The following is a 24,981-nucleotide window of genomic DNA, read 5'->3' as shown; positions in this document are numbered from 1 at the left end:
GGGCACCCAGCACGACAGCTACATGGGGTGGAGCATCTCTACTACTTCACAGGATCTCTTTTTCTCTTTGTACCAGAGATTTTCACAGACAGAGAACATCCAAGGATTTCTGATTCCAGAGAGCTCCCAGCTCTGAGCCTGGCCCCAGCCCCTTCTTGCTCTTGCGTGGCGCAGAGAACACAGTGAAAAGTGAAAGCACCCTGACAATACCAGCCTGGCTCCCCACTGCTCCCCTCAGCATCGATCCCACGGCTGCTGACCCTCAGGGGGTCAGTGATGGCACGAGGCACCTCTGCAGTCCCGCCACAATCACTCCATCACTCTCAAACTTTTCACCAGTATGAGAAATATCTTGCTGTAAAAAAACCCTGAAGCAAAGGACTTTTACTGGCAGCACTGGGTGCACCAGACCGTGGCGGGGTCTGAGCATACCTTTGGGTTACAAGAGTCTGTTACTTATACACAGTCCCGTATGTCAATGCTCATTCCAAGAACCCAAACCACTCCCCAGGCAGGCTGACTCCTCCTTCTGATAACTGCAAAGAGGGTCTTCAGTAGTCAAGGGATGAAGGCTTTAGGTCTTCCTCAGGTTTGAACTTTTCACCTCAGGCTTACCACGTACATAATTACATGGTCTGTGTGTTATCACACATGTTCAGTTTCCTAATCCGACACATTTATCCCTGGGCAGGGGTTTTAATGGGCCTCTGCCCTTAGATACTTTCTCACCCACCTACCTAATCTTGTAACAATGTCTGTTACTATGCCTGGCTTGAAATAAAACGTCTTTAATTTTCCTCACACCAGTAAATCCCCTTCTCCTTGAAAACCTTCCCTGAAACTTTTTTAATTCCAAGTAACTGGTATTTTAAATTACTTGGCCATACTGTAAAATTACCAGTGATCAGCAGAGTAGAAATTATTTGGTCTAGTTTTCTCCCCAGCACACAAGTATTCCAGCAAAGTTACTTGGCAGTGAAAGGATAATGAGGGAGACTTTGTGGTTTTGTTTATTTCTTTGCAACACGATTGGCAAGAAGCAGTTGAGGGAAAAAAAAAAAAGAAAAAACTTCAAAACTCACTCGTACCTTACCAAGATAAAACAAGCAAGGGACAAGAAGAATATCCTCATATCATGTTCCCAGTTAAACTGAAGGAACACAGCTCAGCCAGACCCATTAGCAACTGCTGAACCATTCACTGTCCTGGAAGTAACAATCATAACAATAAAGGAAAAAATGTTCTAAAAGACAGATAAAGTCATTCCAAAGGACTGAATCACTGAGAACAGGAGTTCCTTGGTGGAGGGAAGCATGTGATCTGGAAAGAAAAAAGTGCCTGAGTCAAACTATTCTAATCCTAAAGGCTTTGCTTGATGACGCAGCCTGATGAGACCTCACACGCCTCCAGAACACAATTTTCAAGGTAATGTCATTCATTTCTTTAATACTGGTGGATCTCAGTGAGGAACAATCCCACCAGGGCATAGTCATCATTATAACTAGTTTCCTCCAAAGACTACCTTTGTGTTTGGGAATTAATGAGGCTCTCAGCTTGGAAGAAATGCTTGGAAGGAGGAAACTGCAGAAGAGGAAGAAATAAAACTTGAGACTGTATTATCTCTTTTCTAACAGTCAGAATTTGAAAAGAAATACAAAACTCTGTGGGAGTTTTCTACGTGAGAGGTTTCCAACACAAATTCCTACTTTTTTTTTTTCTGGTTACTTAAATTAAGGATCTTCTCCTTAGGCTGGACAGACTCAGGCATTAACCAAACACAGACAGCTTCTCTGAGGGTTTATATATCTTCTGTGGTCATTAATAGATCACAGATACAATTGCAGCTGTCCTGAAATCAGCTAGGGGGGAGATGCAATTTGGGGAGCCAAATAATCAAAGTTAGAAATGTTTCTACCCATTCACTTTTCAGTTATTTGGTTTGACTTCACTCTGGAGTCAGTACACTGGGAAACAAGGGAGAAACAAGGGCAGAGCTGGCCAGTCACAGGCCACTCACACTCTGGGGAGGTTCTCAGGCTCCAGGTGCCTCCGAGCTCATGGAAAATAGAAGAATTTTCTTCCAAACAAACAGGAACCATGTGATATATTCTGAAAGGGTTTCCTGCAGCCAGGGCACTTGAAGAGCTGCTTGCTATCAAGCAAGGCTTCTTTCTTTAAATTGCGAATTAATTATTCCTCTCTGTAAAATGAGCACCTGGGGCTCTCTGTAATGTTGAGATCAAGAATAGCTATGAGGACGCTGCTGCCAGCAGAAGGGGCAGCACTGGCACAGCCGTGTGGGCTTAGGAAGCACAATGCTCTGCCCTCTGCCCTGCCCTGCCTCTCCAGGCACTCGTGGGCTGTGTGTGGCAGGGGCAGGGCATCAGTTTCACCACTTTGCTGACACGGGCACCCAGGACATGGTGTCTGGGAGCAGGAGGATCTCCTGGGGGAAGCTGATTTAGGTACTTGCTGTCTCATACTGGTTTCCTTTAGCTCAGCTGGGCTGAAGGCTGTTTGGAAGCCCAAGTCTAGTTTAAACAAAGGTGCTGACCAAGGGCTGAGCCAAAACACAAAGAAATGCACGTAATTTTACAAAAGTAGCTTAGAGGTGAACACTGCTATTCCTGTGTTTAGCTCTAATCCTAATCCCTTTGAAATGAATGACATTCCTAGTTTTTGTGTTTTCTGAAAATTTCCCCCAATTTAGCCCCATGAAAGACCAAGAATAATAATCTGTTTGGGGACAGGCTGTCTCCTTTCATACACTCAAAACAAAAAGCACCTGGAACACTGGCCAAAAAAGGTTTTATGTGACTGGACACCAGGGTGTACCTGATTTGCACATAAATCTCATCTCCAGAAGGTATTGCAAAATTTTAATTATACTCACTCTGTGGCAAAGTGGCCCTGGATTATATCCAAACTTCTCCCCAACTGTGCAGAGTCTAAGAAGGGTGATGTTAGAATTGCAGGCACCTATCGTGACTACAACATTTTTGATCTACTTTTTAACAAGCCAAGGGTGAAAAAAAATAAAATAAAGGCTTCCATCTTGGTTCTTATTTCTGATGCCACAGCTTCTAAATTCCCCCAGGACAGATTGGCTTGGAAACCTCTGTTTTGCAGCAGCACTTGAACCAGGCCTGAATCTGAGCAAAGGCCATCCATATTCAGAGCATTCAACAGCCCTCCAGACCCTCACAAGGTTTAATGAAGTGTAATGAAAGAAAAATAGCTTTGTCCTCGCTACCAAAGGAAAAGGCAGCAAGAAATATGCAGGGATCCAATATGAACTGAACATGATTAAGTAGGTGATAACTATTGCTCTGAAGAAAATGGTGCTGTTATACCTAAAGAGCCCCCAGCAGTCCCTTGCCATCCCAGCCATTTAGCTGCTTTAACTGCCTCTTAAAGCCACCCAGAATAGATTTCTTTTATATTCTTGCCAACTGAAAACCAGGCATAGAAATATGGAAGCACTAACCTGCATCCCTTTGGACAAGGCGAATTCAGGGGGGTGAGCCAAAGACAGATACTTCATAGGGTACTTGGCCCACAGGGTGATGTGACAGTGACACATGAGGGCATGGCTGCCACTGGAGGATGGCTACCACAGCCCATGGGTGGGCTACAGAACCCTGGGGTTAGTCACACCACCCACCCCCAGTTTGGTACGTGACAGGCAGAGAAGAGGGACCAGGAGGTGCCTGACACCAACCCAAAGGCACCCCATGGCCAGGGGGAGGCTGAGAGCAGAAGGACATCTCACAGCAAGGCTGACAGCGAGGCACAGCTCTTGTCATGCTGCTTGATGGGGCACTCACTGTGACATGCCCTACCCCAAACTTGTGTCTGCCCACTTGCTCATCAAAAAACAGCAATCCCACTCTAAATTAACAATTTCTCTTCTGTATTCTTAATTGATTCACAAAACTGAAAATATTCTCTTCCTCCCTTCACATTAATTACTTTAATGGCTCACAGTTTCCTGACAGACAATTCCCAGCTCAGTTCTGGAAATGGAGTAAGACTGGAATGTGGCCTAAGGTAGTCTGCTAGGAAAGGCCAAATGGAGCTGTTCTGGACAGAAGAAATTGTCTCCTGTCTTTCTTGGGGAAGAGAAGTGTTTAAGAAGGACCTTTTCAGTTGTTATTTGTCTTCAGCCAGTTCAAAGGGTCCTTGGATCTCTCCTAGATGGACATTTTCTTTACAGAGGGCTGACAAGGATATGTGAAGAAGTCAGGGCTCCAGCTCTCCCTCCTCAGTTTCTAGAAGAACAGTGCACAATTGAAATGATGGCCCAAAATCTTTTTTCTGGACAAGGATCCAGCCCCTGCTCCAAACACACAGCCCAGTGTTTGTACGTGGCTTTTAGAGCCCCGAATTCTTCTGGGACATGAGTTTGAATCCGTCATCCAGGATGGATCTCCGATTGCGCCGTAACCTCTTTTGCCTCTCGAGACGGATGACGGCGCCCAGAAGGACACCGGCAGCCACGAGCAGCAGGACTCCCACAACAGCCAGAGCAACGACTGTGGCCTCTACCTGCCCTTGCGCCACCTTAGATCCAAAAAGCATGATCTTCTGGAACTCATCCTCAGGTGGCAACCCTGAAAGACAAACAAAGGGGTATTATCAATGAGTTGGGAACAAAGATGAAAAATCAGGTAAATTAACCACCACCCTAAATTACTTAGACTTCACCACAGAAAATTTCAAAAGGATTGTATCTACTACTGCCCTTCTCCCTGGTGCTGCTCACCCAAATGTCTTCTCACATCTGTTCTATATAACACCCAAAAAACCACAGGCACATGCCTGGGCTCTTTGCTCAGGGGAATATCAGAGCAGAGGGCAAACATGCTTGTTTCATGCTGACTTTATCCCTTTGGGTTGTAGTGCTGATTGTGAAACTTCCCTAAACCACAGAGTCGCTGACAGTCCAAGAAGGGTGGACAACTCATCTCAGGTACCCTCCTTCAACATCCTCTGTGTCTTCACCAGTTCCTAAGCTCACACTCTCCTCTGAAGCTGAATGCATACACAGCAGGCACAACAGAGTGCAAGGCCACTAAACTTTTCCACCCAAGACAGGCAAACAAGCCTAACCAGCCCAACTTCCTTAATTCTATCCCAGCACACAGACATTTAGCAGGCAGATACACAAAGCAGCCTGGAGCATTCCCTGCTGTCCATCACAGCCAGCCCTTGGGCCAAGGCACTGCCAGGCTGGCAGAGGAGAGGCTGTGGGTGCTGTGTGTGCTCCTCCCTCCCCTTGCACAGACCCAAACTGTGCTGCTCAGGGATCCACCCTCTCCCCTTTGCACAGACACGGTTTGGCAGTCCTGTCCACACCATACCTGCAGTGACACTCACGACTTCCAGCTCTGACTCTGAAAGAAAAAAAGAAGAGAGTGAGAAAGTATTGGGCTGAGCAGATAGAGCCCAGACAGGGCATGTCTGCTGAGAGTCAGATCCAGAGGCAGCATGGTTTTCCAGGGCTTGCTTATGGTATGTGAGTGTGATGCAAACACTTGGAATTTTGCAGCAATAGCAGAAAGTGCTGCTGGATGATTTACAGTAACAGTGACAGCTCCCTACCTGCTCCAGGCAGGACAGTGAAGAGGATTTCCATCCCAGCATGGATATGATCAGACACATGACAGTGAAGCAACCATGTCCCAGGGTTCCCAACCAGCATCTCCACCATTTCAAAGGTCCCAGGGAACAGATCCACAACATCTGCTCGATAGCTTTTGCCATTCTGTCAGAGAAGGGAGGCCATTAGCTGCAGTGCTCTCTGCATCTTCTCAGGAGGAAAATTCTGCCAGTGTCACTGGGGACTACTTCAGCATTTTAAAGCTCAAAAGAAGAAAAAGCTTTCAAAGAGCAACTCTAGAGCTGCAGCTGGGAAAGCAAACACAGCCTGGTAATGCCTAACCCTAACAAAGATTAAGCTAGACATCTCAGCACAACAGAGGCTCAGGGAATCAGACTGGGATGCATAAAACCACACCCCTTTCCTAGCTGGGTAAAGCTGCTGTGGAGTAATTAAAAAAATTCAAGTCCACAGTCAAGCAAAAGTGCTGATATCAGTGGTCAGTGTCTGCTTTACAATTAGCAGGTACTCTTACCTTGTATATGAAGGTCTCAGCATGAAAATGGACTGTGTGGACATCGATCTCCTGACCCATTCCCAGCAGGTACCAGTTCACCCACTCTCCCTGGTACATGGTCAGCCCAGGCAAGTTGGCATAGAGCCTGCCATTGATTGCTGTGTAGTAAATAACACAGAGGGGTCAAGGGTGTTAGTGAAATGGTAAGGGTGCTGCAACACCTCAGAGGAAGAACATGCAGGGCAAGTTACAGGCTAAAAAGCTCATACAGCAACCAGTGCATCAGCAGTTAGTGTCCCCCACATGACAGTCCCATGAGTTTGGCAGTCTCTCCCCAGCTCAGCTACTTCTCCACTCTGCTCACAGCCAGGAGAAGTGACTCATACCCAAAGCCATGCTGTAGCTCAGCTCAAATAAATCTCAAAAGCTACCTCTTGCTGAAAACCTGCAGTCAGCCAGTAGAAGTGGTTGCTTCTAGAAGTCAAAATGCATAAAAATAGCCTCCTTAGCCCAGTGATGGAGAAACATGTATACACCTACACACACATAAATGTCTGAGCACTTTGCTTGGTAAAGAATGACAAGGGGTAAATGCTGCCAGCGGGCAGCCCTGTGGTGCTGTGGGTGCTGTGCCTCAGGCTGGCCACACGTCACATTCCAACCACCTGTAAAACCCCTGCATGGCAGGACTTATCTCTCAAGGAGCACAGCTGAAGGAATCCTGCTGTGGCTGCACATGCAGGAAAGGGATCCAAACAGTGAGTTAGCTGACTGCCATGGCACACACAGAGAGACTTTCATTTTCATGCTCAGATGACAATGGAGGGAATAAGATGGAAAGAGACATGATCTGAGGGCAGAGCACCAGGGTTTTACTCCCAGATTTCCCATAGGCACTTTGTGTAGCCAAAAACAAGCACCAAACTGCAGCGTGCTGGTTCTGTTAGCTGTAATACTGGGTTAACAATTACACCTTCATCGAGGTGTATTTGGAGAGTCTTTGTCTTACCCGTACAAAACCACTAGCAAGGACAGCACACATAATGCAGCTCCTCACTATTCTTATCTCCACAACTGCTAAGGGACCTGTTTCGCTGAGAATATTTTAGACAGATTCAGATATAATACAGAGAAAATGTAGCATAAATAACATGCTAATTTAGAAAAATATGTTCATCCTGCTATGGTAGAAATAGCATTTTGATAACTGGGTAAAACAACTGAGCTCTGTATTGCAGCCACATAGCTCAGAAAATCAATTTGAAATCTAACATATTCTGATGGTCCCTAAGACAAACAGAATGAAATTAGTCTGGTAAGTTAATTCCATGTTTGATTTTGTTTCCCTTCCTGAGTCACTAACACATCAGACATCAGCCTCTCTGGCATGGATGTTGCTATTCCTCCTGTCAGGGACAGCCACAATGATCAGCCCTCACTGCAGAACAAAGATTTGGGCTGTAGATGTGCTGCAATATTGAGAACAAACAGTTTAATTCTGTTTGTGCCACTGATAAGGGAAAAGGATGAGGACATCCACCAGGAGCCAGGGTCCCGGATTTTGGGTGGCTGACTACTTAGAGAGGTCACAGAGTCAACACTGTCTGGCATTACCGTGCATTTTGTTGCTTTCCACAAATTTCTCATCCATCAGGCTGATCTCCTCGTGATTTCCCTTACTGTAACGTTGCACATTCTCCTCCAAGTACCAGGACTGATTTTCATCAAAAACCAGGAACAGCAGAGCAAACTCCCTCTGTACATCCTTCCTGGTCCCATCAGACCGCAGGGCCCCTCTCCGGCAGACCTTCAGGGGCCCGATCAGCCCACTGTACATATCCTAATCAGAAGGAAGGAGAAAGCTCTGAGGCAAGGACCTTCTCACCCCTCTTTTGCACACAGTTCTTTGCCTTTCAGCAATCACTTTCTGTTCCTGCATCATCACACTTAAAACAACCAGTGCTGCCATGCAAGTACCTTTGTTGAAGAGAATCAGCCATCAAAACACAGGAAGAGGAACCATACATGCTCTTATAAATGCAAATCCAAAAGTCATAAATATGAATGGTATCAAAATATTCTCTGCTCTGTGAGTGCAAAAACATTTGCAACTTGAGATAAAAAGGCCATTATTTCTGGGTTGAATGTGAAGGTTTATGGCAGCATCCTCCAGGATTTTTTCTGTGTAATCAGTGCTATGACAATCAATTCTGGCAATGGGCAAATCTTCCTTTTTTGTCCATGAGGCTTCAGTTCAGATAATTTCTGCCTTTCTAGATCAGCCCTATGGCTCTTGCCAATAGAAACCATGACTGACAGGGAGGTGTTCTCATTCATTTCCTGGCTAGGCTTTGCAAACAAAGATTTGGGAAGATGTTCCAATATTCTGCAAATAACTGAAGGAAGGTTAGTGGCAAGGAGACAGTGGAATTATTTTATGAAGGCTGTTAGGAAAAAGTGAGGACAAACATCAGGACAAATTTGGAAGATTTCCTTTCCTAGGAGAACACTGGACATGTCACCAGGTTTTTCCACCAATCTCTAAATTGTCCCCAACTCACAATATTTTCTAGATGGTGTAAAAAATTGGCCTAATTGGGCTTTTTTGGCTCTGACTTTTATTTTACCTTTACTGTGTCCACCGTGGAATAGTAGATCCAAGGAACACAGGCTGAATCATTTGGCCCTGGACCAGATCTCTCAGGAACTTCCCATCGGTATGTCACAATGTCACCTGAGGGACAGAAGAGCACATCACACCAGGTGACACACCCACTCACTGAGCAGCAGCAAAGTAGGATGGAAAAAAAGCATCCTGTCCCAAAGTCCAAAATCAATTCTCTATTCGTCAGACATTGCATCTTCCTTCCCCAAACAGTGAAAGCAGAGTGGAAGCTCCCCTCTCACAGCAAGGCAAAGGGGTCACTGGATGGACACACTGTCTGGTAACAGCACAACTCAGGTTCATCTGCTGCCTTCGAGACTGGACCTGACCATGGAAATTCCACCTTGCTTCATTCAGATGGAGCTTGAGATGATCTTTTCTCTCTTTGAAGTATATTTACGATTCTCATTCAAATTGGATTTTAAAATTACTCTTTTGCATATTAGCAATCCATTTCAGAAAGACATGACCTGGCTTGACCCCCAGTCCAGCTGTGGCTTGAGCATCTTGGGCAAGTTAGAGGGGACCAAAAATTACACGTTGGCATCTGGATCGTGAAACAAAGTGGCGATTTCAGTCTGATCCTGGCAAGCAATTGTGCATTTCTCCTATTTCATACTATTTACATACTATTGTTTTCATCTCCCAAAGAAAAGGAGCAGGCTTCCCCCATTCCACAGCTCCCAAGGACTGGCTGAGCTGTCACCTGCCACCACCTTCCCTTTCCTGCAGAGGGACCACACTCACTGTGGAGGGATAAGATTGTCCAAAAAAACATTCGTCCTGGAAGTCTGAGCAGAATGTGAAACTCCCAGGGCTGCCATTCCCACACAAATGGTATCACCAAAACCATGCTGGACCTGAAAGGCCAGTGACTGTTCAGTTCCAGTTCTCTACCATAAGAAAATCAGGATATCTGAGGCTGCTTAAGAAAGCTGGTCTGGCCCTGGTCTGTGGGCTGACAGTGTGTGTGGATCTCATAAGGTCTGAGGTGACTGATCAATGCACCCTTAAGGAGCAGAGAGGCAGCTGTAGAATGTGAATGCCTTGTAGCCAATAGAATCTTTCCATGTATGTGAGGTGAACTACTGACCAATAGTGTGCTGGCATGTTGTATATAGGAGTAGATAAAAGTGAAGGCGTTACTCCAAATCAAATCCTTTGTCTTGGGTGAGCCTTCTGATCCCACTGCAGCCTGAGCTGTCTCTGCCTCCTCTGACTGCCGCTAAGCTGATCTACCTTACCCCAGTAAAGGGTGACCCCAACACTGGTCTACAATCAGCTGTGTGACCCATGCAGGAGTTCAGGTGGAGACAGGGACCTACCAGGGTTTGCCGCTTGTGGTTGCCCCGTGTGCCGCTCCAGCACCCCATGGGCGTGCACAGAGTAGGGCCGCGAGGCGTTGTTCTTGAACACAATGTTGAGAATCTCTCCCACTTCTGCCCACAGAAAAGGACCTTGAGACAGAAAGAACATACACTGAGACCAGCAAAATCCATCAGCACATCTACTGGGATACTCCTACTCCTCTCTCAGCATCTTCCCAGAGATACTCCCTTATAGTATTTATGATGTTTCCCTCCTGTCTTCTCCACCTCCCAAAAAGAGACATTCGGCCCAATCCAAGTCTGAGGAAACCAGTCTGACTTCCATAATAAGGGCAATGAAGGTGGTTACACATCATAACTGCACACAGCAAAACTAAGGCTTGATTTCTGAATACTGCTATGCTAAATGTTCCAACATGTTGATCATCCCTTGCTGTTGATTTCAGAAAATGTGGTAATATTCCATTTTCCCTGAGAATGTTATAAATCAAAGCTGCACCCTATTTTGAGTGGCAAATGCTGCCTCAGCCTGGCGGCCCTGCCACCACTTACAGCCTTGTGTTTGTAACACAGGAAAAAATCCAGAGCTGGGTCTCCATGGACTTCCACCAGTCACTGCAACATGCTCCTCCACTCCCCAAGGCTGCCTGCTTTTGCCCCAAAGATACAGATACAGATTTTCTCCTCCATCTCTCAGAGCCCTCCCCAGAAGTCAGCAGTTGTTTCTGTCCCCCAGACAGAGAAATGCAGCTGTAAAACACACTTTGCCTGAGCCACAATAGAATGCCAGAGCAAAGTCAGGGAGTATAGCCCAGGCTTTCCTACAATCTGTGCTCAGGACCTTTCTAACTGTTGTCTCCAAAGCTGGCAGACATGGGTAGGAGACAGTCCCAATTTCTCCTCACTAGCATACACAGCCAATGTCTAAATATTCAGGGGGGCTTCAGATTACAGCCATGAGCCACTGCAGCTCTAGAGCCCCAGTCCCACTGCTCTGTGAGCAGAAGGTGCACCCTCTGCACACATCCTTACCCAGTATCCCTAGGTGTTCATCACCATCTCTCCTGGCCTTGGGGGTCTGGAAAGTGCCATCCACATACTCCCTGTAAACTGCTTTCTTGTACCTGGAGCCGAGCAGTCCATTCTCGTTGCTCAGAAACACGTCGGCGTAGCTGAGAAATGCAGAACGAGTGTTGAATACCCAACACTTCATGGGGAGTAAGGAACTAAGTTTTGGTAGAGGGTCTCCAAGCTGAAGGGGTTTCCCAGAGCCAGCTCTGGCTGCAAAGGAAAGCTCAACTACGCAGTGGGCTGTGCTCCTGTCAGCAGCACCCCCAGCACATGCACCAGGTCACAAGGTGGCCAAGACACCCAACAGGCTCCATCAGAGTCTGCTGGGATACTGCCACTGGTTTCCCAGAAGCTGGGCTATACCTCTCTGCAGAGTGGTTGTGCCGTTCCCTCTCCCAGCTGCGGTCGGGCGCGTAGTCCCACACCACCTCCTCTGCAGCGATGTAGTACGTCCGCACTGCCGTGTACCGATGGGCAGGAGCAGGATCCTTCCTCCCACACTTGGAAACGACATACTGCTCTCTCATCCCAGACTGGTAGTGATTGCTCGTCTGGCAGTATATCTCAAAAGTCCCTGAGGGAGGCAGGATGAACAAAGAAATCAGTTGCTTTTGAAATCCCAGGAAACAGCTGCTTCCCCAGACGGTGTCAGTATGTGCTGGGTGTATCTGTGTGGTGTTTAGGGAGCTTGGTTGCCACAGGCCACAGCTAAAAGGAGTCACTGGAGAAACCAAAAAGGAATGGCACAACAAAGTCCCCCACAAAAATCATCTCAGGAAGCTTCCTTACACAATAATCACCTGAAGCACAGCTCACCCTGCAAGAGTTCACACCACACTAGAGAATCTGTCACAGGAGCAAATACCACAATGGGAGATTCTTCCATCTTCCCAGGCAGCTGTGCAGGCACTCACCGCTGTTATCAGGCTGCATGAAGGCAGTGGCAAACGTGTGGGGGAACAGATTGGCTGAATCTCTCCGCATCCCGTTCATCTGCAGGGTGTTTCCCTGAAACACAGCTCCATGTACATCTGCTTCGCTGCCCAAGCCCAGGAGGTGCCAGGACACTTTGTCTCCATCACACACATTCAGCCCAGGCAAGTTACCAAACATATATCCATTGATGGCTGCAAAGGAGAAGCAATTAACTTTCTGCAGGCAGGTGTCAGCCAGGAGATTCATTTTGTGCATACACAGAACAGGCCTGGCACGGGAAGGAAGGGTAGCTTGTTTGCAAGTCACCCCTGAATACACTCAGAACGAGCTTTGCCAGAGAGCTGTGCTGCTTGTCCACATCCTACCTGCTGCCTCCAGCATGGCTTGGTTCTAGGCCACCACCACACAGGCCTCCAGCCCCCCAGCTCAGCCTTTGGGTGAACATCACCCTGTGCTTTGCAAGTTCATCCCTGCTGCCACAGAGCAGCATCTGACCATACCATGCATCCTGTTGGATTCCTCGAAGCCATCATCCTTTTTCACAGATGTCTCTTCCATCCTCAAGTAGTACTTTATGTTGGCATTTAAATACCAGCTGAGATTTTCATCAAACACACTGAAGAGAAGGTAATATTCTCTGTCGATCCCTTTCTATAATTACAATTCAATAATTACAATTTTTAAAACACATCTATTAACTACCCTTAGAGTTAAAGCTGTTTTGCCTGGTTCTTGTCTTTCCCTTTATCTTAAAACCTGGCTCATTGAGGGCCAGGGCTCTGCCCCTTTACTCATGTTGAATGTTCCCTTTCTTTTTCACAAAAGGCACCACTTTTGCCTTTTCCACAGTACTTCCCACAAATAAACTGATCAAAACTCAGCCAAGGCCATGAAGCCATTGTCCCCTTTCTCCCTATATTTAGGTGTCTGTGCAAACCAGGCCCACGACCAGAGCCCAGACACAAGGCAGGCTTGACAAACACATCCCACTCCTTCTGCCTCCTATCACAGGACACAATTAGGGATTTTTTAAATTACCCTCAATACTTGAAAGTGTTAATTCTCCTACAAAATGCACTCCAAAAAATGGTGTTTCCCCACTAAAAGAACATCCTGGTGGTGTCCAGACTCTCCCTCTGGTATGACTGTCCCCAGCAGCAGCAAGGCCTGCCACCATGGTGAGCCATCCCCAAGCTGCAGCACACAGGTACAGGGGAGTGGCCATGTACCTTCCACAATAAAGCATTCACTAAAGAGTGGCCTTGGATTGTGGAGCCAGAATCGCAACCCAGGCGATTTTTCTCTGTCCTACCGTTACAAACAAGTCCATCTGTTTTGCTCACACCCTTCCAATACCTGCTCATATTTATCATTAGCACATCTCCTTCACCTTGTGGGCTGTGTATACTCCCGATCTCTCTGCTTGGCAGATCCACATTCCACCCTGGGTAGAATGCTGACCTCTTCTGCAGTCCTCATTCGGTCACATGGTGCCCCCACTGAATCTGAACTCCCCGGGGAGGCTCTGGGGGCAGCTGTCCCCAGACCCATCCTCGCTCCCTGAGTCACACTGCAGGATGGCAATGGGGGTTTATCTGCCACCTGCTTCTTTCACAAGACTCTGCTCATCTGTCTGGCACCTCCCCAGGACACCAATTTACTGTCTTCCCTAGACTTATTGCCAGGAATAGACTATCCCTGAGTGCAATTCCAAGAGGAAGTTTTGTTTGCCCTTCAGATTTCACCTCTCCATCATCAAAAGCATAAAGACTGACATAGATTTTCACATCTGTTTTTGTGCTCAGTTCTGCTTGAAAATGAGCTTCTCTTGCAGAAAAACAAGACTCACCCAAACCTCAAAGCATTCTATCACCCAAACAAAATACCTGTAAGTGAAAAAGTCTTTTCAGTGTTTCTGGGACTGCAATGAGTATTCCACACGTCTCTGAAAGTAGCCTGCTACACAAGCCCCAGGGCAAGAGTTATTTATAAGGTAACTGTTCTAAGGTACAGTTTAGCCAGCTTTGCCTATGAATTTAAATCTGAGCTCAGAAACCATTTTGAGGACAGCCCTTAGGAGCCCTGAACACTACTGGCCTTTCCCAGGCCAGACCTGGGCACCAGCTGTCTCAACATTAACCTGTCCCATGGCTTTGATTTGACTCATCTGGACTTGCACTATTGCACATTTGTTTTCATTATGTTCCCTAGTGTTTTGCTGACACTTCCTTTCCCTACATGAAAGCAAAGTCTGGTAGGAGAAGGGCAGGTAAACCCCTTTACCTGTTTGTTGTTGTCATCCAAAGTGCCTGGCTTGCAGATAAGCAGAGGCCCCACCAGGCCAGCGGTGGGGTCTCTGACAGGGTTCACAGCCGAGCTGTACATCCAGGTGAGGCAGGGAGGGTCAGTGGGCGCAGGGCCCACGTGCCTCGGGACAGTCCAGCGGTATGTGAAGTTGTGCAGGGGTGCCACAGAAACCCCATTCTGAGACAGGCCTTGAAAACAGGGATTACAGGGTTATTCCTGAGGTCCCTGCAAAACCTCAGTTACAGCTTGTCACCAGTTACATTCATAGCAGGCTTTGCTTTGCTCAAGTCACCAATACACCCAGCACCTCTGAAGGGTGATGTGGGTGTATGGAAGGAAAGGGATCCACCAACCGTCATGGTACCACATCCCTTCCCACGCCTTCCCGTAGGACACTCCGTGTGGCTGGATGCTGAAGGGCCAGGAGGCTTTGTTAAAAAATGTCACCAGGATGGTGTCTCCAACTTCAGCTTTGATCACTGGACCTAAAATGGCAGAGAGAACGGATCAACAACAGAACACCTCCCCAGGCCACCAGGCAAACCAAAGCAGCTGGGGCACCTTCCCTGAGGCTGCAGGAGCCAAGAATGAGAGGTGCTGGGTACCCTGGCCTTGTCACTGTAGAAGGGAGCTTTAGGGGGAGCAGGATCATCTGGAAGCAGTTCGGGTCTGCAGGAGAACCTGAGGCATCAGGCCTTCACAGGGGAAGGGATAGAACAGCCACATGTGCTGGAATGACTTCAGGAAAAGGCCCATGTCTCTCCCCCACGTACACAAAGCTCACTCAGCCTCCCAACATATGTGCCTCAGAGGTGTGAGATGCTCCAAGCTCACCACAGTCTGTTAGCCCCTGTTCCCAACCATCCAGAGAGGAAACCCAAGCCTTTACCATGGCTGTCCCCACCAGCCCCTGACCTGCCCTGGGTCCACAGAGCATCTCGGGGCCACAAAAGCAGCAGAGCAGCCAGGCTGCCTCCACGTGCACACCTGGCTGTGACAGAGAGCACCACTCAGGAGAGGAAACTTTCTGTGAGAACACCAGGTTTGCAGCATGCCTTGAAGGTGCTCAGTCAAAAACATGTTACCCAGGAGCTACTGCTGTGACCTGTGACCTACTAGACTGTGGCCCCCAGATATCTTCAGAATCATCTCTGAAGTGATTCTGTCTGTTCTACCACCTCCCACCGTGGTCCATCCCACTCGTTCTCAGATGTGACTGTTGTGGAGCCCTGCTGTGCCCCTCAAAACAAGAGGGCAGGTACAGCCAACCGGCACTCTCAAGATCAGAATCCTTCTCACCAGCACTGACAGAGGGTTTGTGTTCCTGGATGATTCTCACCAAGTATTCCAAGGTGCTTCTCTTCTTCTGACTGCTGCTTTTCCTCACGGAAGCTCTCGTCAGTGTACTCCACATACTTGGCCTTCCAATATACTCCCCCAATGCGGTACAGGCTACGCTTGAAATACGGCTCAGCAGGGCTAAAGACAAAAAGCAAATGTCAGGTTATTTCACAGAAAACAAAAAAAAATCAGTACTGTTCCCCTGCTCCCTCACCTCCTCCCTCTGTCAAGGCCAACAGCATCTCCAAATCAAGCAGCATTTCAGGCAGACAGCACCTCTGGTTTGGAACCAGCACAACTTTGACTCTGCAAAGCTTTTTTTGTCCCTACAGACTCATCCACCTGCATGTTCAGGGAGCACCTGTGGCACACAGCCCTCTCCCAGATGAACCTGCCATGTTTGGTGGCACAGGTGTGATCAGCACCTCTGCATAAGATGTGCAAAAGAGTGAACAAAAACCACAGTGCAGTCAGTGGGAAGGCAGTGCTAAAAAAATCAAGCTCTTCAGAGGCTGTGGACAGCCCAGGGGACAGCCACAATCATAGCTAAAACAAACAGCTGTAAAGAGATTTATTTCCTCTGCCACCACCCTCACCAAACACAGATGTAACAAGCCTTGCAGTGGAGGACGATGCCAGCTCACAGGTCTAAAGAGCTTTCAGTTCTAAGGTCTGCAAAGCTGCTGCATGGCATTGGGTAAATAATTAACTGCTCTGCATTTCTCCTCCATCTGAACCAGGTATATCCTCTCCAACAGCTTTCAAGGGAAGGGAGTGGAGGGAGAGGAATTTCTGTTTCACTTAGCCAAAGCCTGAAGGGGAAACCTCTCACCACAGGCTATTGCAGCCACCCGACCATGGGATGGAGGGCTGCCACCCAGGTCCCTGCATTTGATTTCCTAGCAATTGCTTCCTGCAGCAAGGCCACCCTGAGGCAGGTCAGGTCTGCCACTCTGTGTCAGGTGCGTCAGGGGCTTTTTGAACCATTCCTCAAATACAGAGACCTGTTCCTAGGCCGGGCACAGCAAGCAGGAATGAAGACCAGAGACAAACGTGGCAGCTCACACCGTACATCTGCCATGACTCCTGCAGCCTGTGTCACACAGCACTCCCATGGGAAGGGCTCAGGGTGGCTGTACTGCTCAGAACAGTCCAGCTACAGAAGCCTCCCTTTCCAGACAGGGTGATCTGCCTTCCCAGGAAATGTACTTCATGTGAATTGCAGACATGTATTTTGATAAGAATTCCACATTTTACACGCCAGAGCCCCCAGACACTGCCCAAGCCCACCAACCTCTTTCACTTACCTGCCTGTCTCGCTCAGCCGTTTCCCACTGCTCTGGTCAAGCCCTGAGGGCCCGTAGTCCCACTGCACTTCCTTGGCAGCTATGTAGTATTTCCGAACCCTCCCCTCCGGGGCAGACAGCAGAGCTGGCCGAGAACAGGGCCGGACTTCATAGAGTGCCCCCATCCCAGCTGTGCAAGACACGGAGGACACACACACTCAGCCTCCTCAGCCCGTCCAATGGCAAAGGACACAGTCCCACCTTTCCACGATCAACTGGACACTTTCCCTCTGCTGTTCCAAACAGCACCTGAATGGGAGAAGTTGAGTAGGTGGTTCCCACAGGGAGGAGTTTGTCAGTGAGCAGAGCTTCCAACCATAGATACTGGATGCTATGAAAGTACAGACAGAGTAACTAGAGCCTTCTGCTGTTCTCAGCTCTGCCATGCAAGTGCCCCTTACTGGGACCAAAGCTCTTAAGGGCACTGACTCATCTCAACTTTCAGCTTTACCAAATGTGGAACATCATACTCTGGTGTAAGTCACCCTCACGAAGGTTGCCCTGCACATTAATAACCAGCCCACTCCAATTTATAAAAAAGACAAGGAATCACCTACGCATCTGGGGGTGTTTTTCATGCCCAAGGCACTGTCCCTGACTACACTGTACATCACGGGACCACACTGAGAGAAAAGACAGAAGACACAGAGTCCAGGACATATTCCACCCTCTGCCTTACCTTGTATGTGATCATTGACCTGGCAGCTCAGCAGCCATCTCCCAGGGGCACTGGGGGTCATATCTGCTGTAACAAAAGTGGCTGGGAAGAGGCTAGCCACGTCTGTCCTGTGGCCTCGGATGTTGAGCATTGCTCCGTGGAAATAGGCTGTATGAACATCGATTTCATTCCCCATGCCAAAGAGGTGCCATGAAACGTCATCCCCAGCACACATCGTCAGCTCAGGGAGGTTGCCAAACACATAACCATTAATAGCTGCAAAACCAAGCAAGCCAAAAATCAGAGAGCAGAAAAGCAGCCTTCAGAGCTCCTGCCAGCAGCTCACAGCCCAGACATGATGGGAGGATGGATCTAACCAGAACTCATCCTTCTCCTTTCTCTCAGAGACCCCAACTCCACAGCTCATTCCTAAAACAAAGGGTATAAAAGCTCACTCAAGCCAAAGATTAAATCAATACAACACTTCCTTTTTCTGGACTTGTTGCCCCATCTCTGTGATATTATTTGCTCAGCACATGATATGTCTTGGCAGAGTCAGTAGCCTCACAAAGGTGACACTGACCATGCATTTTGTTGCTCTCCTGGAATGCCTCATCTTCTTTGTCTACAGAGCCAGGATCTGTGCAGAATGATGCTATGTTCTCATCCAGGTACCAGCTTAGGTTCTCATCCACCACACTGAACATCAGAAAGAAATCAATATCCACATCCTGGCGTCTTTGAGAGCTACCAGTCAGTATTCCTGGGGTGAAAGGCAAGAGGAATGGAGAAAATCATACAGCAGGCAAGAGATTAAAACAGCAATAGCAGAGAAACACTTGTCAAATGAATTGGAGAGAGATGCTTTCCCACCATCCTCACAGCTCACCACTGAGCAGCGAGCTCACCCTTTTCCAGTATATCCCTACCAACAAGTTCTCTCTCCCAAGCAGCTCTGCCACTGTACAGCAAAACTGCAACACCATCAGTCTTTTCAATCTTGCTGAAATCAAACAGTCACCATGTTTTTAATACAAAAACTACATCTTGGACAAGAGTCCAGCGTTTAACATGGATTCAAACAGCTCTCTTGCATCAAGAGGCCTGCAAGCTCACCTGCCCGGCCACTAAGGGATAAAGATAACGTAATGCCCAAACCCAGCTAGAACCCAGGGGCTGTCCTCTCTAACTTCTCTGCATTTCCCCTGCAGCTGAGAGCCACCCACTGGAGTATGTTCACATGCTAGCCTTATTTCCTATCACCACAAAACCCTTGCACTATGAAACTTCAGCCCTCAGCTGCTTTCTCACAGTATTTTTACCTTTTTTACATGTAAGTAATGGCCCAATCAATCCAGATGCAATGTCCCTTGGCGCATCAATATGAGAGTGGTAGATCCAAGTCAAGCAGTTTGGATCATCAGCAGTTGGGCTGTGATCTTCAGGGACAGTCCAAGTATAGGTGTAATTTCCTCCTGGGAAAACAGCATCATCCTTCTTCTGATCCTGGGGGGACATATCGGGATACAGGGATCCTAGAACAATTGAGCAATCACAACATCCATTCAAGAAGAGCAGAGATGCCCACACATGTAACCTACTGAGCCATTCTCACTCAGACATGTATGTATGTACTTGGGTACCACATTTCAAAGTGAGACTCACCATCCCAAGGCTAAAATAGTGTTTAATCATCACTCCCTCAAAGAGAGACTGGGGCACAGAGCCACTGTAATGCAACTTGCCCAGTAAACTGGTCAGAACAGAGTCATCAAGATTATTTCCATTCTGCCTAGTGCTTCTTTGCCTTCAATTCTGCACTGTGGCCCCCGGTCAGGCTCTTTTACTATCTCTAGTGCTGATTAGTGTTTTAGAGATTCTTCTAAAATCAAGAAACCTGGACTGTGTACTGTAATGCCCAGGTCAGGAAACTACTCCCAGGCCCATGACCCTGCTAACCCAACACCAACCAAGTGCAGTTGCTTTCCAGCTGGGGCTCCACAGATAGCTCTCCTCCATATACACTCCTAAGTTCCCAGTAAAATCTGCCTCTGTGATGGCAGTGGCTCATTTACCTTCAGAGTCCTTTTCGTAGAAAACACCATGAGGATGGATCGTATACGGTCGAGTAGCAAAGTTTTTTAGGTGTACTTTAATGGTATCCCCCACTTCTGCTCGGATGACAGGCCCCAGGAAACCCAGCCAGCCAGGTTTGGGGATCTCAGTGGTGTATGTGGAGTCCACGTATTGCTTATAGACAGATTTCTTGTAGGTGCTTCCCACCCTGTCCTTCCCAGGCTGGAGGAAAGCTGCGGCCTGGCTGTTAAATTCAAAGGGAGAGGCACCATGAGTCATCATTATATCCAACAGCTGCTTGATAACACAGCAGAGTGACCCTGACACTCCACTTTGCCAGGTACAGCCAAAAGCTTGGGCATTAGAGAACCCTGGGATGCTCTAAGCCACCATGCATGGCCACAACCTCAACTCCAGCTCTTCACCAACGACCACAAAGTGCACCCCTGAACTGTGCCCTGCAAACACGGATCAGGAAGGGTGGTGGTTCCCTGACAATCCCACGTGGATGTTGCAAGGGAGGACTCTTCTTGTGCTGGCCTCAGCCTTCACTGGGCGCTTAGAAACTCACTTCAACTCCTTTGTGACATTTGCAGCTAAATCCCAAGGCAGGGGGGAAGTTTCCTGAGCTTTCTGGTCAAAATTGGTAGTCTGAAAGATTATTTTCTATTTAACAGATTCTGAATTCCTTGCAGAATGACAGACAAGTCAGGCAGGTACATACCCTACACGTAATCAGCTTCCAGAGTTAAAACCTCACACAGGTACTAAAGTTCAACTCATGAGCATATTTGCTCTTTATGGCTAATTCTTAATAGATAAGAGATGAATCATGGTCCAGGTATTAGTGGAACCAGCCTAAATGACAGTCGAGGTCACTCCCCCACTTGTCAGCACAGCAGCAGAACAGCCCTGGAGGGGAGGTAAACTCTAACACACCGAGCATGAACAGCTGAGACCAAGATACAAGCACTGCCCCTGTCGTTCACAAAGGGGCAGGACTGGGCTCTAGCTATACAATCCAGGGCTCAGCCCTTTGCCAAGTCAGCCCTGCAGCCATCATCTGCAAAGAGTTTAAGTTAATTCACAATTCATTTTACAGATCTGACTCTTTTCCCCCACACACAGTCCATTTCTTCCCAACAAAAAAATTTCTTCGAATATTTTACTACCTCTATTGTTCATACTGACATCACATCCCTTTCTAATTGCCAGCAATTGCATTTGTGCAATCATTGTATAAAGAAGTCCCATTAGGTAACTGTTTGCAGTGACAGAACAGTTTTTAAATGCCTTTTAAATTCAATGGCTATGAATTTAATTTTCTTCTCTTCATGTGTTATGAGAGAAAGCAAACAAAAACCATTGCATTCACTGTCACTCTGTGATAGCACCTTTATTAACCCTGAATTTTGGGGGGTTCCTGTGAACTAATTTACACCTATACACCACCTCCAGAGAACAGAGACTTTTCCAAGCTAAACTGACAGACCTGATGTTTCTGTGAAAGCCTCGTGTTCCTGTTGTGCTGGTTCTGAAGGATAAACCTGAGTGTTAGTTATTATGGAGGGGTAAAGGATGGAGAGCAGGTCAAGTAATGCTGGCTATTTGCCACAGAAAATGAGGGCAGGGGAAAAAGCACATATGCCTTTAAAATACTAAGGAAAGCTATTAAACAACAAAACAAACCACATACACACAAAAACAAAAAACCCCAAAAACACAAATACCAACCAAAGAAAAAGCTTGGTGTTTTGAAAACTAAAACCATAACCTGTTTGTGTAGTGACTCAAAGCAATTATTGCAGTTTCCAGACTTACTTTTGCAAGAAAAACAAAGATCATTTTCACACAGTCCCCAAAATTTCATGAAGAAAGTTCCATTAAGTCTAAGGCTTGAAATTCCATTGAAATAAAAACAAGCTGGCTCTGTAAAGTCATTTATATCAAGATGAAAAGTCATCCTTCCTTGGGATACACAAGCTGATCACCAGCTGGAACTAAGCAAAACAAAACCCCAGGGCAGAGCATTGCACAATCTGGGCTATTTTAGAACAATCTGCTCTATTTTCTGTTCCGTGTTTGTTTTCAGTCACTTCCCTCCAGTGTATGGGCTCTGGATGCTTCAAACTGACCATTCCTTTTCCCACTGACACAGGTTCTACGCTCCTATGATAGGACTTGTTAAACATTAAGCTCATAAAGAAGAGAATCTACCAGAGACTCTCTTGCTTGCTCCAATGCCCTCAAACACTTGCACAAAATTACGTATCAAATGAAAATCTGAAGCCAGTCCCAGAATAACTTCTCTTAGAGCCAAACGTACTGGTTATGTGCAACACTCTGGTTGGCAAGCACATTCCTCCCTGTTGGAGCGTAGTTCCAGTCCACCTCGTGGATGCCCAGGTAATAGACTCGGGTGACACTCCCAGCAAATGTGGGTGACATCGTGGGGACACAGAGCAGCAACCACCAGACCAACCCCATCACAGCCTGAAGAGAAGGCACTTTTGGAGCTTTCACCTGTTTGGGAAAAACAAAGACAATAAAAGAGAATATGATCAGCTGGGTTGAAGGTACTGAACATTTTGAGAAGGTATGAAGAAATCAGGTGTAAGTTCTACTGGGATTTTTATTCAAATATTCAGGCAAACCACTCCATAACAGAATTAATGCACAAGGTGGATGGAGACTGTGCCTTGCTAATGAGTCCCCAATACCAAAAGTGCTGCTCTCATAATAGTTTGATTAACCCTTTTTTCACTGCTGCTGATGTTCCAAATTATCTTACAGGTCCACATACAAAGCTCAGGGAAACAGTCCTGAGTAAGTGTCTGTATATTTTAAACTCTTGCCAAGATATCTCCATTCTAAGTCACCTGAGGAAGTACAATTCAGTCACTATGAGGGTATGTTAAATTTTAACTTCATTAAAGATGGGTCTTACAAAGTGGTTCTTTGTAACCCAGGAGTACATCTCAAACAGGCTGCACAGGGCTTTTTGCTTTTTATTCCATTAAATATTTTCCACATGGTTTTGATCAAAAGGTTTTTTCATAAAGAGGCTGTCATCATTTATTTTTCCCACCTTTGTAACAGCAACATGACTGTATCAGGTTTATCTGCAGCAAGGCTGGATACTCTGTAAGCTTTCAGCCAGCATGGCACATCGAAGCTCTGAAAACTCTTACCACACTGGACACCCAGCAGACAGAATTCAACTACAGCACAGGATGACAGACGAGACACCTTCCAAAGTTTCATTTCTGATTTCCAAACATGCTGTTCTGTTCTCAGAAGCTAATGATAACCAAGCACTGCTGATTCCAAATAGTCATTAAACTGAGGAATTGAGACAAAGCATCTCTCAACTTGGAAACACCTTCTTTCCTTCCTTTCTCAGAAGGGGTTGTAGGGATCGCTAAACCAGAGATGGTTTTGATTCATCAGCACAGTAGAGCTCTGCTCCAGTGGCTCCACCTCAGGAGCTCCTGGTCACGCACCAGACAAACCTGGACACAGAGCAGCCCCTTCTCCGTGGCCCCAGCACTGCAGGGACCACGGCAGCCCTGGCTGAGCCCCACTGCCATGCACCATCCACTCACCACCTTACCCCTGCTGCTGTTGCTCACAGTTCACAGGGAGGTGAGATACCTGCTCTGCCCCAGCCTGTGCCAACGAGGAGGACTTGAGCGAAGCTGTACCTGTGCTGTTTCACACAGCAGACCAGCAAAAGGCAGTGGTGACAGCAAGACAGAAAGAGTGAGCCAGCAGTGCCAGTCCTCAGCCCAAAACATGCCACCCTGCCGGCACACGCCCGAGGGAAGGGCACGGCGATGCTCCTGACTCAGCCCAAGCTGTGGCCTTTATGTCAGTGCAGAGCAAAGTACAGGGGGTGAACTTCTCCAGGCCTGGGAGCCACGAGCCCAGGAAGCCACTGTGAGCTGTCTCTGTGACCTCTGACCGCAGTGGCTTCAGCAGGCAGTGCCACATCCCAGCAAAGGGCAGAGCTCAGACTTGACACCAAGACTGAACAGCAGCTGGTTGTGAAAGTTGGTGAGGAGAAAAAACCCCTGTCCCAGCCCAGCATTCCTGCAAGGCAGGAGCCCCTGCTCGGGACACCAGACCTCTACAGGGCAGCACCAGGGCATCCATGGGAACTCCTGGCATTCCAAGCGCTCCGTGGTGTGTTCTGGCACTGAAAACAGTCAAGGACAAGTCTTTAGGACAGCCCTACTGAATCTTTACATGAGTCCCACCTGGGCTCTGGCTGGAGTTTAACCATGACACCGCACACACCTCTGGGCCAGTTCCAGGGCACAGCAAAAAACATCCCTGAGTGCAGATGCCGCCGGTGAGACCAAGTCTGTGCTCACATTCCCCTTCCAGTGACAAATCGCCATCTAGTTACTTGACTAGTGCAAGGTGAAGGTAGTCAAAAACCTTAAATTCTTTTCAAAATTCGTTTTTTCATTTATATATACCTTGATTAAGGGAAAAGGAAAGAAAGAAACCCGAAACCAACCCAAACTTTTACATTCATCCCTGAACCTTTCATTTTCCAGAATCCTCCCTCCAGGTTTGCCCTTTGCCAGGTGCCCAACAGCACACGCAGGAGCGCGGACGGACGGCAGTGGATCCAGTGGGATCCAGTGTGGCCGGCGGGACAGCGCCCATCCCACCGCCCCGCCTGCGGGACCCCCGCCCGGGAGCGGGGAAAGCGCCGAGGGGCGGCGAGAGGGCGGGGGGAGTCACCCCTTACGTGCTCGGCGGGCTGCGGTGCGGGACACGAGAGCGGCGGTGCGGGACACGGGAGCGGCGGTGCGGGACACGGGAGCGGCGGAGCGGAGAGCCCGGGCGGGACAAAGGGGCGCTGCCTCTGCAGGCGCACCGAGCGCGGCCCGGCCCGGCCCAGCCCCGCCCCGCAGCACCGCCCAGCCCAGCCCGGCCCGGCTCGGCCCGCCCCGCAGCACCGTCGGCCCGCCCGCCCCTGCGGGATCGCGCCCCGCACAGGGCCGTGCGGCGGTGCGGGAGCCCAGGCGGGGCGGCGAGAGGCGGGGCAGGGGCGGCAGTGCCGACGGCACCCACCCGCCCACCCACCCGCCTGCCTGTTCACCCTATCTCCCTCTCTCTC

The 24,981-nt window shown here is 48.1% G+C and overlaps 1 protein-coding gene across 6 annotated transcripts; it reads right to left on the bottom strand.

Moving 5' to 3' along the window:
• Window positions 1-987: 987 nt before the first annotated feature.
• On the bottom strand, window positions 988-24,756 carry HEPH (hephaestin). 6 transcript variants are annotated; one of them, XM_071569293.1, is made up of 22 exons: window positions 24,147-24,468; window positions 23,975-24,045; window positions 22,174-22,370; window positions 19,847-20,091; window positions 19,094-19,306; window positions 18,355-18,534; window positions 17,793-18,047; window positions 17,075-17,243; window positions 15,766-15,905; window positions 14,780-14,911; window positions 14,403-14,614; window positions 12,620-12,770; window positions 12,098-12,310; window positions 11,547-11,757; window positions 11,145-11,284; window positions 10,110-10,241; window positions 8,747-8,853; window positions 7,734-7,959; window positions 6,138-6,277; window positions 5,605-5,767; window positions 5,364-5,396; window positions 988-4,613 (listed from the first exon to the last, which is right to left on the bottom strand). In XM_071569293.1, the coding sequence occupies exons 1-22, from the start codon at window positions 24,178-24,180 to the stop codon at window positions 4,375-4,377; spliced, it is 3,603 nt and encodes a 1,200-aa protein (XP_071425394.1). In that variant the 5' UTR covers window positions 24,181-24,468; the 3' UTR covers window positions 988-4,374. The 6 variants fall into 6 exon arrangements, with proteins under 6 accessions (XP_071425394.1, XP_071425395.1, XP_071425397.1 ...); XM_071569294.1 differs by lacking the exons at window positions 23,975-24,045; window positions 24,147-24,468 and adding an exon at window positions 24,610-24,756; XM_071569296.1 differs by lacking the exon at window positions 23,975-24,045.
• Between the last annotated feature and the right edge of the window lie 225 nt (window positions 24,757-24,981).

The sequence above is a fragment of the Pithys albifrons genome, chromosome 14, assembly GCF_047495875.1.
Source record: "Pithys albifrons albifrons isolate INPA30051 chromosome 14, PitAlb_v1, whole genome shotgun sequence".
NCBI classification, from domain to species: domain Eukaryota; kingdom Metazoa; phylum Chordata; class Aves; order Passeriformes; family Thamnophilidae; genus Pithys; species Pithys albifrons.
This window is presented reverse-complemented; position numbering and strand designations above follow the sequence as displayed.

What these genes read in the sequence shown, in the direction of transcription:
- HEPH (XM_071569293.1), bottom strand. Translation starts at nt 24,180, where the DNA reads ATGTTTTTTGCTGTGCCCTGGAACTGGCCCAGAG. An exon ending in CAGAGTGTTGCACATAACCA is followed by an intron (nt 20,092 to 22,173) that starts GTACGTTTGGCT and finishes TGAATTTAACAG; the next exon opens with CCAGGCCGCAGCTTTCCTCC. An exon ending in CATGCAGCCTGATAACAGCG is followed by an intron (nt 11,758 to 12,097) that starts GTGAGTGCCTGC and finishes TGCCTCCCTCAG; the next exon opens with GGACTTTTGAGATATACTGC.